At 41.3% G+C, this 15,638-nt stretch overlaps 1 protein-coding gene across 1 annotated transcript; it reads left to right on the forward strand.

Moving 5' to 3' along the window:
• Positions 1–1,540: 1,540 nt before the first annotated feature.
• On the forward strand, positions 1,541–15,353 carry xirp2 (xin actin binding repeat containing 2). Its single transcript, XM_022741161.1, has 8 exons — positions 1,541–1,591; positions 2,202–2,330; positions 2,983–3,072; positions 3,336–3,393; positions 3,497–3,582; positions 4,458–12,134; positions 12,381–14,040; positions 15,262–15,353. Exons 1-8 carry the CDS (start codon positions 1,541–1,543, stop codon positions 15,351–15,353), a joined length of 9,843 nt encoding a protein of 3,280 aa, XP_022596882.1.
• Positions 15,354–15,638: the final 285 nt, after the last annotated feature.

Genomic DNA, 15,638 nt, shown 5'->3' on the forward strand with positions numbered 1-15,638 from the left:
AGTCTAATTATGCCTAAAATGAAAACGTAAATCCAAATCGCAACTAATCCCACTTCCTTGATGATCCCCCTCATCTGATAATACTTTTCCATCTTGATTGGAAAATGCAGTGTAAAAGGAACACTTTAAAGGTCCCATATTTTACACTTTTATGGTGCTTTATTTGAGGTTTTAATATCCATAAGAAGATATATTTGCAGTTTTAGGTAGCACCTCAATATAGTTTTACATCTCGTCTCTCACATTTCTCCCTGGAGCTCAGGCAGGGCGTTTTGTGTCAATCTCTGAGCCTCTCTTCTGATTGGCTCACTGTTTTCAGAGTGACGTATGGCCAGGCCAACCACAAGTAATGGATTGCAGCCTACCACTGTTAAAGCTCACCAGTAAATGCAAATGTTGATGGTTAAATTCTTGGTATAGCTGTGCCTTTTGCCTCCTGAAATCAACTAATTGTGCAGCGTTTCCTTGACATTTTTCTGTCTTTTTTCTTGCTAGCACAGCAATGGAATTACCGTTTGGCGTTGTGTTATTAATTAAGTTAAAACAAACAACAACAAAAAAAGTTGGACAGTGGGTCCAGATGAGCTGTGCTGGTGACATGGCCAAGGGCGGAGACTGTTTCATTGTGACATCACAAAGTTACAGAAGTCCCAATGACTCATTTTAAGGCAGAGTTTCAGAGACATCTCTCTGTGAATTGAGTATTTTGATATTTTCACAGTAATTATAAAGCACCTAGACCTGCTTTATAATAAAAGACATCTATATCTACAATATGGAACCTTTAATAATGATTGATAGGAGTGGTAACACTGATTTAAAGTACACAAAAGCTCAATGCATTGAGCATTTTTAGGAGATTGACAAACAAGCACCCGGGGCACAATGTTATTGAAGGAATATATTCCAGTATAAAACCATCAGTTCAGCAGTGTCAGATGTTTAGGTGTGGACCAAACAGACAACTCACACAGCTGTAAATTAGTACACACCCTTTTAATAAACCCTGCACATCCTGTGAGGCAGTGAATGTCAGGAGACAGGTGTGTAATTGATTTAAATAATGTCCCTGTAGAGTATTTTAAAGACGTCATTCACAAGAGCACCACCTGTGGTATGTTAGCACCTTGAAAGCATTACTGTTGCTCACATTTTGTTGCTTCTGTGAATATTTACAAACTGAAGCAATATCACAAATTTGACAAGAAAATCTAAATATTTTTAATACCAGACTGATGCTTTTGTATGCCTTTAGTTTTAAAAAACTGATGATTAGTATGCAAATGGGTAAAAGGTTCTGACACCCTTTGCAGTGCTTTAATTGCATGTGTTTGCACCACTAAATCTTGTGTGCTACCTCTTAATAATTGGATGACACCTAATAACACAAGCAATTTCTGTAACAATTCATTGGCTATTTGTGCTGCAGCTGCTGGCAGCGCAGGTTTAACCAGGGCAGGACTTCCTGAAAGCTTTAAACCAGAGGAACCGGATTCACTCTGTGGACTCAGAGGTCATCCCACTGACCAACTGTGAGGCCATGTACCAGGCAGCTGTCTCCACGCGAGCAGACAACACCATCCCCAGCGGGGTACTTTAGCTTGTGCATGTATTGTTTCGGCTAACACATGTAGCTACAGTACCTGCCAGGGCTGACTGCACTGAAAAAAACATTTGTATAATTAGAAGCCAACTTTCTAACGGTTCATTTTAATGGTTTGTTTGCTAGCTGATTATATCCAGGGTTGCACAGTAGCTGAGCTGCACTGAGATGGTATTTTCACCATTATTGTTAGTGTTGTCATGCAGTTATTAGTGGAGGTGATGACAGTTTTGCAGCTGGGAAAAGGGGGTCAGCAGTCTTGCACATTTACATGTATAAATAGAGGGGAAACCTGAGACTACCCTCACAAGGCAGAATATAGAGGGAAGCTTCAGAAAACAGAAAACATTGTTGGCTTTACTTTGAAAGAACTCTCACACTTCTTTATGTAAATTTGAAACAATGACATAAGCAGAATATTATGAGTTTGTGTTCATGTCTGTCTGCAGACAGAGAAACTGCATATAGCATTAGCTGCACGTTTATAACAGCGACCTGTGTTGCATGCATACCACACAGAATAGCCCTATGAAGCAGCAGTTTGATTTCAGGTCATGTAGGAGTGAGCGGCAGCTAATGATATTTCCTGCTTCATTAGGTCATGGAGGAGTCTGAGGTCTGTTCCCTGCCTGGGGGACTTGCCAGTGTGAGGAAACAATTTCAGACTCAGGAAACAGCAACATCACACAATGTAACTCAGTTCCATTTTCATCAGAGAACTGTGCAGGTACATATATATACCTTCATCAGGCTAATACTAAGAGCATGAAAGAGATGACTGTGGTAAAATGACAATAATGTTTCTTCTGACCTCAGCTGGTTTCTGTTTGAACCATTTCATTTTGCTTTTCATCCTTCTGCATAAGCTTTGCAAGTATAATACATACTTTTTAGGTTGGCTATTAACACTGGGGCTGCTATTATATCTTACCGCACTAATAACAGAGCAGAGTCTGTGCGTTTAGACATTACTTGACTGTTTTCGGGAAAACCTCTGAGAGAATTGTATAACACTAGTATTGTAGCTCCATTCGATAGAACTTAGTAAAGTAATAGAAAAGAATTTATTATTTTGTGCTATGGCACAATATGATTGAACAACTTGGCATGTTCTTTGTCATCTTGACTCCATGTGTGATTAGTCATTTTAAACTGCTGCGAGCAATCTGGTCCAGCATCTTCTCTGCATGGTATTCAGGCGTGTACTATGAAGCTTTGGCTGGTGGAGAAAATTGGAGTGGAGTAAACTCACATCTGTGGCTATGATGAGGCAAGGGGGGGTGGTGCAATGAAACAGAGAGATTCATTTATGTGAGTGCCTGCATTTGTGGCAGACACACATTCCCTGTGTTTGACAACCACTGTCTTCATCTTCACAGGAAATGTCAAACTCAGAGGTGACAGTGTTGAGCAGCAGCAAGCAGGTCATCCCAGGCAGTCAGCAGCTAAACTTCAACCAAGAAATGATGGTACCGAACACATCCTGTCACTGTGTTTCTGCAGGCAGGCAGGCTTTGCTAATGAGCTAAACACTTAATTGCCTGTTGAGTAAAAACTGTAAATGATTGCAATCAATCACATTTGTGTAATTAATGTTTGTTTAGTAGTCTTTGACAGTTTCGGCTGAGATTTAAAAACATTACATGATGAGAACATGTGCAGCACTCGTAGGGTATTGCTGACTAGTTCAATTTCTGTATTTTCTACCCTTTCCGACCTCTATTACACACAGGTGTCATACAGCGACAGTAACCTGGCATCCAGTTATGAAAACCATCAAAATGAAGCAGGTGGGATGTTGTTAAGATATTTTTATTCTCTGCCATATTCACTGTCACTGACTATACATTTAAGGCCTCCCTTTATACATATGTCTTTGCTGACTTTTAGAAGAGGAGTTTCCCAGGTACACTACAAAAGAACTGAGGGATCGCTTTGAAAGAACAATAGAAGAGGCTGCTCCACAGAAACCAGTAAAGGTAAGCATTTCCATTTCACTTGAGTTAGGCAAAATAATTGAAAAAATAAAGGGTGAGGATATTTCATTTCAGTTAATTGGGATTCAAGATATTCATAAAAGTTATAATCCATAAGATTTTAGTTATGGTTTATCACAGAAATACAACAGAAGAGCAAATGGTGTATCTATTTACAGTGCAGCCAAACAAACTGACATTGATTTAACAAATAAGGTAATAAAAAATAAAACCATGATCTGATTTCATGCTGCAGACAGTCTTCCACACAACAGCAAAGGCTGGTAACCTTCATGGGGTGCCAGAAGTGTGCACCCTGTTGCTTGCAAGTCTTCATCCAACAGTTGTGGATGCTCCTTATTATTCCATTACATCCTGTAATCCTTATCCTCTGTCCAAAAAATCACAAAAATGACAATTATCTTGCTTTGTGGAGAAATACCTTTCATCCATACATGCATTGTTTCCTCCCCTGTGTGTGTGAAGGCATTTTAAATACAGTTTGGGAATAGTGGACAATGAATGGTTATTGCTGCAAAATGCCACCCATAAATAATGTCAAAAACAAGCTTTGTTTTCCTGAAACTCTTAAGGATTATAACTTCATATATATATATATATAACTCATCGCAGTGATTTATTTGTTTGTGACTACAAAAAGCATATCAAGAAAGCAACTTATTCATACAGTACCATTAACCTTGGACTGATAGGTGTTTTTCTATGTAAGATTATTTATGTTTTATGATCTCATTTTTACACTTTATCTGTAATTGTTAGAACAAGGTGAATTGTAACACACATATATCTCTGCCACGGAGTAATGTGATAGAGTTATAGTTATTTACCCATAAATATCATTTTTGTTCCTTAAAAAGATTGGACGTGACATCAATCGATCTAAGTGGTCCTCAAATGTGACACAAAACAACACAGTGACTAGTGAGATCTATGAGGCACCAACTATTGAAGCAACAGAAGTCACAACAGCCGCAGAGATGGATTATGAGGACTTTCCACCCCCACCGGCTGACGATTCTGATTATCTTCCACCCCCGCCCCCCGACTTACTACAAATACCATTAGACAGTCAAAATATTACAGTGAACCATTACTCACCTGAGCCTCCAGAACCAGCAAACCTCTCCAAATACCCAGTCAACAGAGAAGCTTACTTCAAGCAGAAGAGTATGAATGAGCTGAAACGTCTTTACAAGCACATTCATCCGGAGGTCCGCAGGAATATTGAGAAAGAGTACTGTAATGACAACAATGAAACTGAGAACAACCACTTAGACAGCCAAGAGTACATGTATGAGGATGATGGTGGTAGTCCCGATGAGTTCAACGATGAACAATACGTGGAATGGGAAGAGATTCTCCCTGGGGAGGTGCAGGCAATGCGTTGGATGTTTGAAAATAAGCCGCTGGACACCATCAAAGATGAAACTCCTGATGAGGATGACGACGACAAGAAAATAAGTCAACAGGAAATAATTTTTGGAAAAGATGTGAGACGCACAGCTTGGATGTTTGAGACCAAGCCGATGGATGAGCTGGGTTCACAAAACACCAACTCGACAGAATACAAAAACAAATTCAACAAAGGAGATGTCCGTGCTGCAGCATGGTTGTTTGAAACCCAAGCTATGGACACTCTAAACAAAATGCATAAGGAGGAGGATTTAACAAAAGAGATTGTGTTCACAGAAGAGGATGGAAATGCTACAATTTATATGATTGACAATAAATACATGGAAATCCTTGGGCACACTGAGACAATTGACGAGAGTCACCTGCTGAGTCTAAGGGCAGTGTTAGAGGAAATTGATGGAGAAGTGAAAACTGTAACAAGTACTTTTGACACTCAGTTTAAATGCATCATTATGGGACAATCAAGCCAAATGCTGGAGATTAAGTCTGTGCGCAAAATTGAAACGGAATTGGAAAACTCCATTGCTTCACGTTGGCTTTTCGATACCCAACCCCTGGACATGACAAACAGAGAACCTACAGCTTTGAAACTTGTGTGTAGTCTTTCCATGGAGGACAGCAATAAAGGAGACTGGGGCAGGTGGTTGTTTGAGATAAAGACATTAAATTCTCTTGATGAGTGGGAAAGCTCACAGATGGAGAAGAAAGAGATCATCGGAGCGGATGTTCGCAAGCACTGCTTAGTTTTTGAAACACAGCCAATGGATTCTCTGAAGGATGACTCCAATGCCAGACCTCAGTCTATTGAAGAAATTATTGGAGGCAATGTTAGATCTGCGAGACACTTTTTCGAAAGCAGCCCTCAAACAACCAGAAAGAATTGCCCTGAGGTTGGAAAACTTAAAAAGGCAACAGTAAATGAAGAAATGAAAGGGGATGTGAGACACCAAAAGTGGCGCTTTGAGAGTCAACCTCTAGAACACATAAGAGAGGAGAAGAAAGAGGTTACACGAACTGTTAATATTGACGACGACCTCACACAGGAGGATGGCACAAGCTGCAGAGCAGATGTTCGTAAGAATTGCTGGGTATTTGAGACACAGCCAATGGATACTTTAAAAGATGATTCAAATACTCCCCAGTTGACAAAAGAGGAAATTGTTTCAGGTAATGTGAGATCAGCCAGAAATTATTTTGAAACAATTCCAACCGAGGAGTTGAAAGAGCTTGCAGAGGTGGGCAAACTGAAAAAAACAGTATCACTTAATGAGGAAAAGGGTGATGTAAGACATCAGAAATGGAGATTTGAAAGCCAACCCCTGGAACATATTAGAGAAGAAAAGAAGGAAGTCATTCGAACAATAGACCTGGAAGAAATTGATAAAGTGGACGTCTCAAACTATAAGCAAATCTTTGAGAGCACAGATATAAACAGGAGGGATGAATCTCAAAAGATTCTGATAGAGGGTGTAAAATCTGGCTCTGTGAAATCAAATAAAAACCTGTTTGAGTCTACTCCACTTTATGCCATGCAAGACAGCTCAGGCCACTTCCATGAGGTGAGAACAGTGCGACGTGAGGAGGTTGTAAAAGGAGACGTAACAACCTGCAAGTGGATGTTTGAAACACGACCAATAGACCAGTTTGATGAAAGCATGAATGAATACCAAATCATCAAGGGTATTTCCAAACAAGAAATAGAATCTGGTGATGTTAAAACCGCAAAGTGGTTGTTTGAAACACAGCCTCTTGATGCTATTAAGTACTTCAGCAATATCGAAGATGAAGAAAATGTAGAGATAAGTACAACTCATGATGTCATGAAGGGTGATGTGAAAACGTGTAAGTGGCTTTTTGAGACAAAGCCAATGGACGTTCTGTATGAAAGAGCAGAGTTGAGGGGTGACGATGAATCTGAAGAAACCCATAAGGGAGACGTCAAAACCTGCACATGGCTCTTTGAGACACAAGCGCTTGATACTATCCACGATGAGACAGAGACCGTTCTGAAAACATGCACAGTGAATCAAGAGGACATTAGAGGAAAGGATGTAAGGATGGCTTGTTTTCTCTTCGAGACTGAGAAACTGGAGAACCTCACAGGGGAGGAGACAGGCTCTTTCAAGTGTGTCACGGAGATAGACATTGCGTCTGGAGATGTGTCAAGGATGAAGTATATTTTTGAAAACCAAACAGCCGATATCATGACGTCTACATCTGAGGAAGTGATGCAAACGCTCAAGAGAGTTCAGACTGAGGATATTCAAAAAGGGAATGTGGGGAACTGCAAATGGCTCTTTGAAAACCAATCCATTGATACGATACATGATAGCCAAGAGGAATCTTTGAGCAGCCGAACAGTGAACGATGTACAAGGAGGAGATGTAGATAAGGGCCGTTTAATTTTTGAGACATGCTCCTTGGATAAAATCCACGAGGTCTCCTCAGAGACAGACACAGAGCTGATGAAAATGCAAAAAATAATTTGTGATGAAGATGAGAAGGGCGATGTGAGAAATTACACCATGATGTTTGAAACTCAGCCCCTGTATGCAATTCAGGACAAAGAGGGCTATTACCACGAGGTCACTACTGTCACCAGTGAGGAGGTAACACGAGGAGATGTAGTGGGAACTCGTTGGCTGTTTGAAACCAAGCCTCTTGATGCCATTAAGGACACAGATGAGGTTTATATAATCAAATCTGTCACACAGCAGGATGTGCAAAAAGGAGATGTCACCTCCGCTAAGTGGAAATTTGAGACGCAACCTCTCGATAGGATTGCTGAAGAAAAGAAGGCTTTAATTAAAACGGTTGACGATATTCAAGGAGGCAACGTTTGGATGAATAAACATCGTTTTGAGTCTGATACCCTTTCACAGGAATCTGTTCGAACGGTTAATGTGAGTGAAATACAAAAAGGTGATGTTAGGACTGCGAAATGGAGATTTGAAACCCAGTCCATCGATAAAATAAGAAGCATGAGCTCTGAAAATCTAATTGAAACAGTTAAAAAGGAGGAGGTTGCAAAGGGAGATGTTAAACATTCAGTCTGGCTCTTTGAGGAAAATCCTCTTGACCACATTAAAGAGGTTGATGAGGATGAGGATACAACCATTACTCAAGAGGAGATTCCCAAAGCAGATGTAAAGACAACAACATGGCTCTTTGAAACAACACCATTTGATGACTTTAATGAGACAAAAACGGAGAAGACTGAAATCCTGGGCAAGAGTGTCAAGGGAACGCTTGAGGAGCTTTATAGTCAGAAAATGGTGAAGTCGAAGGGAGTACTCATTGAAGCTGATGAAATTGGCGATGTTAGGATGGCAAAATACCAGTTAATGAATAAGCAGGCTCCGGAGATTCAACGAGAGGAAGTCATCAGGGGAGATCTGCAGACTATTATGATGAACCTACTGAACAGACAGGAAAGAAATGAGCGGCAGATAGTTATAGATTCAGAGGAGAAGGGTAATATCACCTCAACAGTGCAGCAGCTATTCAACCAAGAGAGAGACAGCAGTATTGAAAGGGAGGAAATATTACAAGGTGATATTCAGGAAGCTATAAACAATCTTTTCAATGGGGACGGTTCAGCGAAACATGGAATACTTATCCAGGAGGATGAAAAAGGAGACGTACGGATGACACTATATTCCCTTCTCAACAAGCAGGAGAATGTTAATGTTGAAAAAGAAGACATTGTAAGAGGGGACATAAAGAGTGCTCTTCAAAGACTGTCCGGCTCAGATAAGACCGATCAGACAGTGAAGATAAAGGTAGATGACACTGAAAAAGGAAATGTCAACTTTTACTCCACATGCATTGAATCTGGGGCACTCGACTATCTTAAACAGCTCCATTTAGAACCTGATGAGACTTCACCTGACACGGCAGAAAAAGAGAAGATTGTTGGCGGTGACATCAAGGGCACAAAACTTATCCTCGGTCGTAATCAAACGCAAATTGAGCGAACAGTCGAGGATGTTATACCCGGTGACGTTCACAATACAGTTAAAGTTTTCATGTCAGAGCCAAGTCTCTCATTAGAGGGACTCCAAAAGGAGGAGATAGTCAAAGGTGATTTAAGAGCTGCTTTGAATTCATTGTCTGAATCAGTGAATCAGACAGTTGTTGTGGAGAAAGAGGAGGTAGTGAAAGGCAACATACCGAAAGCGCTGCAGTGTCTCAAGAAGGCTCAGAAGCAGTACAAGGAGGTGGAGAAGCCAGATATCATACCAGGAAATATCAAAGGGGCTCTGAGATCTCTTGAGAAATCTGCAACATCCAAAGCTGACATTGTTGTCGAGGATTTAGTTGCTGGAGATGTGAGGGCCACGCTAAAATCTCTGGAGCTGGCAAAGCAAGCGGTGAGGGAAGTTGAAAAGGAGGAAATAGTGAAGGGTGATATTCACACAGCATTGCAAAACCTGCAAGATGCCTCCAGTGAAAGGAGAATGTGTCAGCAGGAAATAGATGTGCAGGGAGACGTCAGAGGAACAATTCAGCTCTTAATGGAGCCTCCACCGTCACCGAGGATGCAAAGGAGCCCAAGCCTTGAGGGTGACGTAAAGGGTGATGTCAAGATGTCAATTAAGTCATTATATGAGACACAGGAGCAAACCCAGCTGGAGAAAGAAGAAGTGATAAAGGGTGATGTTAAAGGCACTATTAAATCGCTGTTGAAGACAGCACAGCGTGAAACTCCCAAAGTCAGGCTGGGAGCATACAGAAGAGTTCGAGTCAAGCAGAGCCCTCCAGTTAAAAACCTGAATCTTGATGCACAGAGGAACATACAAAAGATAAAAACAGCTAATTTAGTTGAAACATCAAAAGAAAATCATTCCCTCTGTAATGAAACTGAAACTGTTGCAGCAAAGTCATGTACTGTGGAGCAGTCTGTTCAGCAATCAACAACTGTGGTGGAACATAAAACTATTACCCAAAACCACGGCATCAAAACAGTAAAGACAGAGTTTCGTAATCTCAAGTCCAAACCAAAGGGAATGATAAAACATGATAAAACCAAAGTGAAAACTGATGTTTACGTCTTAAAACCACAAGTGCCCGAGCCTGATTTGCCTCTCCCACCTCCACCTCCACCAGTGGAAGACACTGACCTTCCTCCTCCTCCTCCCACTCCACCTCCTCCTCCTCCTCCCTCTGTTGATTCTGACATTGATCACCTTCCTCCTCCGCCACCACCACTCACCAGTGAGCAGGACTTCCTCCCACCTCCTCCATCTGAACAAGAACTGGAGAGTATGCCAGCACAGGCAATTCATCCTTCACCAGCAAAAGCGAAAAAGATGACAGTGAAAAAAGTGAAAGCTCCGGCATTACACCCAGTCCCGAAGCTGGAGCATAAAGTTGACTTCAGTAAAACACAAAAGGTGGAGGTAACATCAGAGAAAGTGGTAGAAATGAGCCAGAACCAATCGAAAACAACAACACATACATCAAAGACTGTTTCATGTGAAATCCCTCCACTGCCTGAGTCTCCACAACCATTAAGGAAAGTTTACATCTCTCCTGTGAAATTCACCCCTCCGTCCTCTCCTCCTCCCTTCATGAGAGGTAAAATGAGCAAATTTAACACTGCTTTGATAAAAGCGGAAGAAAACTATCGGAAGCTGAAGGAGGAAAACACACCCCCCACCACTCCAACTCCCAATTACATACATGACTCAGTTACCGCGGCTTTTGAAATGCTTTCCACCAAAGACATAGAGCAGTCAAATAACATTACATCAGAAATCACAGAGCAGGGAAGTGAAAAGAATCTTCATTCAGACTTACTACCTTGTGATTTATCCAAGCATGTTGTTAATACCACTCATGGCAATAACTGCATCAGTCATGAGAAAATACTCACCGATTCTATGATTATATCTGATGCTCAACAGCAAATTGTCTCTAATGAGACTTCTAAGGTTGTCTCCATTCAAAAGACTTCATCTGTCTCAGCTGTTCGACAGATGCAGACAACAACAGAGAAAACAGTTTCTGTTTCCTCCCAACAGTCTGCTGCGTCTGTCATTGCTGACAAAGTCCAGACCCTAAACACTGATGTTGCAAAAGCAGAAAACGTGACTGCTGATATAAAGAAAAACGCTAAAAATCAGAAAACAAAGGGCTCCAACAAATCTGAAGATAAAAAGAAAGACGAAATGCATTCTGATAAAATCCCTGTTCAAGTAGTGAAACCTGAATCTGCTGTCACAACTGAGGAGAATGTAAAATCAAGCAAATCACAATCTGAGAACAGAAAGACAAAGGATAATACAACACCCGAATTAACCAGAAAAAAAGAAAATGTGACTTCAGACAAAGATGTAAAGGAGTCCAAATCACCACAGCGTGATAACAAAAAGAAAAATGATCATTCTCCTGCCAAGAGCCATGAGAAGGTTTCTGATAAGCCAACGCAAATAGAAAAGGAAGCTGCCAATACAAATGGAAAAACAGGCAAATCAAACCAAAGGGTGAAAAAGAATAAACAGGAAAAGCAAGCAGAGGCAAAAATGTCCAGTGAGAATGAGAAACAGAGTGTTTCAAAAGATCTGAAGGTGGAAGTGATGGAAGCTACTGAAGTGAAAGTGATCAGTGAACCTAAAGAAGTAAAGACAGAGTTAAAACAGGGGATTAAGAAAGTTACTCCCTCTCCTGCTACTGCCTCAGCACCTGCTGTTACTGAGATCATAACTGACAGCCAAGTAGAAACTCCAACTCCCACAAAGAAGAAAAAGAAGTCCAAAAAGTCTAAAGGGGGTGCACAGCCAGGTCAAGCTAAAGGTACTTCCACAGAATCAAAGGCAGAAGCTACAGAAACCAAGACAGTAACGTCTGAGAAATCCCATCAAACTCAGGAAACAATTGCAGTTTCTCAAATTCACAAAAGTATAAAAGAAGAATACGTTCAAGTCAAGAGAGAGGTCATTACCACAGAAGGCAAAGACCATCAGAATTCCCAGCAACAAAGAGGAGTTCAAAAGCATGTGAAGGCATCTCACAAGAAGAAAGGAATGGCAGCTATTCAGCAGAGCACAGAGGAACCAACAGAAGAAAGTAGGGATGTTCCAATTACAGTGACAGGCGAGTCAGAACAAAATCAGCTGGTCAAGTCCACAACAGGGAGAACAGAGGACTCTCAGAGCCAAGAGGTCCAAGTGTTAATCTCTAACATCACAGAGACACAAAGAGTTTCAGAAAAAAATGATTCTAAGTCTTTGAAGACTCTGCTCAATACAATCCCTGAGTGGCTCATAAGTCCAGAGAGAAAATGTGAACTGGAGGGATCTGTAGTGGAAAGCAATGCACATAAAAATGAAGAAATTCTCTCATGTGTGAGCGAACTCGCAGAGGCTAAACTAATGCATATAGAAGATAATGAGACTGTGGAGAAGCATGAATGTGAGGCAGTTTCTGAGAAAGGCATCTCTGGTGGGGCAACACCAAGAATATCCAAGATCAGTATTGGTTCTGCCCGAGTTGAGAACCAAATAAAGAAAAAGACCTCTCAGGAAAGAAGGAAGGATGAAGTGAGTCAGTGCAAGTCTGTTGACCTTCGTGCTCCCTCGCCATCACTGAGGATGCGTTCGCCATCGCCGACATTTATCACCATCGAGTCCACACGAAGAACTGACTCGCCCCAGAGGGTAACTCCATCACCTACCCTGCTGCACAGGCCGCCCACCCCTCCCACGCCACCGCCACGCAGGTGTGACACCCCGACATCACGCCTCACTAGAATCACACCTTCTCCAACTTTTGACCGAGCAGAAAATTTGGCACGACTGAAAGACACGACAGCCAAGCTCTCACGTGGCGTCACCCCACCGCCCCTTCTTCCTCCCCAGCAGATCTCAGAAAAGAAATCAGGGATTGTGGAATCGCCTGCATCATTCCATCGGCAAATCAAAATCACATCCCAAGTTGTGGAGGCTTCAGAGACGTCACTTGCAACAGAAAAAGACAAAAACAGTTCATCTGAGGAGGCCCAGCAGACACATGTAGGAGAAGATCAAGCTAATGTTTCTGAAAGTTTGAATGCAAATGAAATACAAAGGAAGTCTGAGACCCACACGCCATTGTGTCAGAATGACCCAGATATTGTTGACGCTTCAGATGTTTCAGAGCGATCATCTGCATCTGTCAAGGAAAAGAGAGAATTTTTTGAAGAGGCACAAAAGGCTGAAATTAATAAGACCTATGTGCGAAAGGAGCCCATTGCTATCCCTGAACGACTGGGCCCAGACATGGAGGAGTGTGAGGAAGAAAATAAGAACAAAGAAAAGAATGAGGTTCCCAGGGCAGACTTGTCTAGTCTTGTAAACAAATTTGAATCACCAGAAGAGAAAATATATATCAGAAAAGAGCTTATCCCACTTACAGAGTGGCTTCATGATGACGCTGAAAGCACAGATTGTGACAAAGAGAAAGTAGACATCAGGGAGCAGGGAATGCCAACTTTTGACATTCAGGCTATTAAAAATGTTTTTGAACTGGGTGAGCAAAGTTCCTTATTCAGAGAGGAGAAAAAGGATCAGGAGGAGCCTGTGTCAAGCCTGAGTGAAACAACAGCAGACACTTCAAAGCGGGAAAGTCCTCAAGAGACAAAGGGAGGCTCACGGCAGAGCACCCCCCTCCCTTTGCAGAAAAATGAGCTAGAAACTGTGCCAGCAGAACCAGCAGCCTTCTCTGAAACCAAATCAATCACAGAACATTTCTCAAATGTTGATGAGTTTGGTAACAAGGTCACTGGAACAAGGACAGCTGTCACTGAGCACTCTGAGAGTGTGTCAACCAAGCAGGCTCCTTTTTCCTATGCTGATGCAGTCAAAAGAAAAGCTGCAGAAGTGAAGCGAGCAGAAACATATGATGAAGATTCTACCGAGAAGCTGCTGAGGAATTTCCACAAAACGTGGACAGAGAGTGAGACAGTTTTCAAAAGTCTTGGCTACACCATTTCTGAAGAGACGACATCACAAGTTGTGTCGCATCAGACAAAGATTGTCTCATCTGGTAAAAACTGTACAGCATGAAACAACAGAACCTAATGGCATGGACTACGGATGGGTGTGGCTATATTTGTTTGTGGTATGTTGCAAAAGCTGAATTTCAAATGACTTTGTTAAACAACAACTGCTGGCACTAACCAATACGTCTTCAGCTCGCAGCTCTGTGAGGCTTTAGTAAATGCAAACATGAACATTAACGTGCTTACAGTGGTAATGCTAACATACAGATATTTATGCTAGTTTGTCAGCATGCTTACATCTACTAATTAGCACTAAACTCAAAGTACAGTCGGGGCTGACTGGGAATGTCATTGGACGAATGAAAAATCTGACCTGACAGTTGCAGTGCTGGAAAAGTGAAGTCATTACAGTTCATCCTGAACTGTTCATCCAACTGCTAACATGGCTAAAACAAATTTAAAGTCATATTAGGTTTTTTAGCTCAAAGTATTCTTTACACATTTGAGTTTGAAAGTTCATTCTTGACTTTGGGAACAGCTGTCAACAAGCTTTCAACCACATCCTGTGGTCTTCATCAGCAAATGAAGTTTGCTGAGTTCAAGGACGCTGCCAGTTAAATCTAATGCCAGTCATGTGAGGACAAATGCACCAACTCCATTCAGTAATAAACACCATGAGATTCACTTGAAAGCTTTCGACAAAAAGTAAGAAAGTAGACCTTGATGTCCGTCATTTTGCTGAAGTTTTTGTCAATTGTTTGTGACAGGGATGATGTCATTCTCAACATAATTGCTCTGATTGGTTCAACTGGTCATTAAAAACACTGACTCCATACCATATTTTCAAGAGGTGGTCAATTAGCTCAGAGAATGAGGCCAGCATGTACCTTTCCAGCAGGGAAATGACAGTATACAGTCTGCTGGCTGAGGGTTTGCAAACCCTACCAAATTGCAGACAAGAGATGCATGTATATTTGTGCATGAATGAATAAAACAAAATCCTGAGGAATAACGTGAACCATTCCCCCTGACGACCATTGTCAGTGTTTAAACAAATGAATGAGCTTGTTACACTACCTTTTCAAATGCAAACATAATCTATTCTACGGCTTTGTATTAGCAAGATTAACCATAATAAAAACTGGAAGAAAAGCTGTAGCTCATTGTCGCATTGTGAGACAGCCCAAAAGAAAATGCTTTGCACATTGGATAAATGAAAAAAAAAAAAAAAATCTCACAATTTGCATTTTATCTCTTTCCAACAGGTGCGAGTTCCGAAGTCGGAGCTCTGCACAGTATGTCGGAGGAGGGCTTATCCGATGGATGCTCTGATAGTGGACAAAAAAAAGTACCATAAATCCTGTTTCTGCTGTGAGCACTGCAGAAATAAATTAAGGTAAATATGGCACTCATGTGGTACAATGGATTCTTTGAACATTGCAATAGTAATTAGTTCATTTCTTGCTGTTTTGATGAAAACAAAATTGTTAAAAAAAAAAAAAAAAAAAAATCATGTTTCTATGTGGTGCAGCTCTCAGAAGATTATTCTTTTGTCTTTAGCCTAGGAAGTTACGTCTCTCTCCATGGACACTTCTACTGTCTACACCATTATAAACAACTCCTCAAGTCCAAAGGGAACTAT

This window comes from Seriola dumerili, unplaced genomic scaffold, assembly GCF_002260705.1.
Source record: "Seriola dumerili isolate Sdu_G_001 unplaced genomic scaffold, Sdu_1.0 BDQW01000052.1, whole genome shotgun sequence".
Taxonomy (NCBI): domain Eukaryota; kingdom Metazoa; phylum Chordata; class Actinopteri; order Carangiformes; family Carangidae; genus Seriola; species Seriola dumerili.

Coding starts and splice junctions, on each gene's coding strand:
- xirp2 (XM_022741161.1), top strand. CDS start 1,541: ATGTACCAGGCAGCTGTCTCCACGCGAGCAGACAACACCATCCCCAGC. Junction 3,073..3,335: donor ACTTCAACCAAGAAATGATG/GTACCGAACACA, acceptor TATTACACACAG/GTGTCATACAGCGACAGTAA. Junction 12,135..12,380: donor AGTCAGAACAAAATCAGCTG/GTCAAGTCCACA, acceptor GAACTCGCAGAG/GCTAAACTAATGCATATAGA.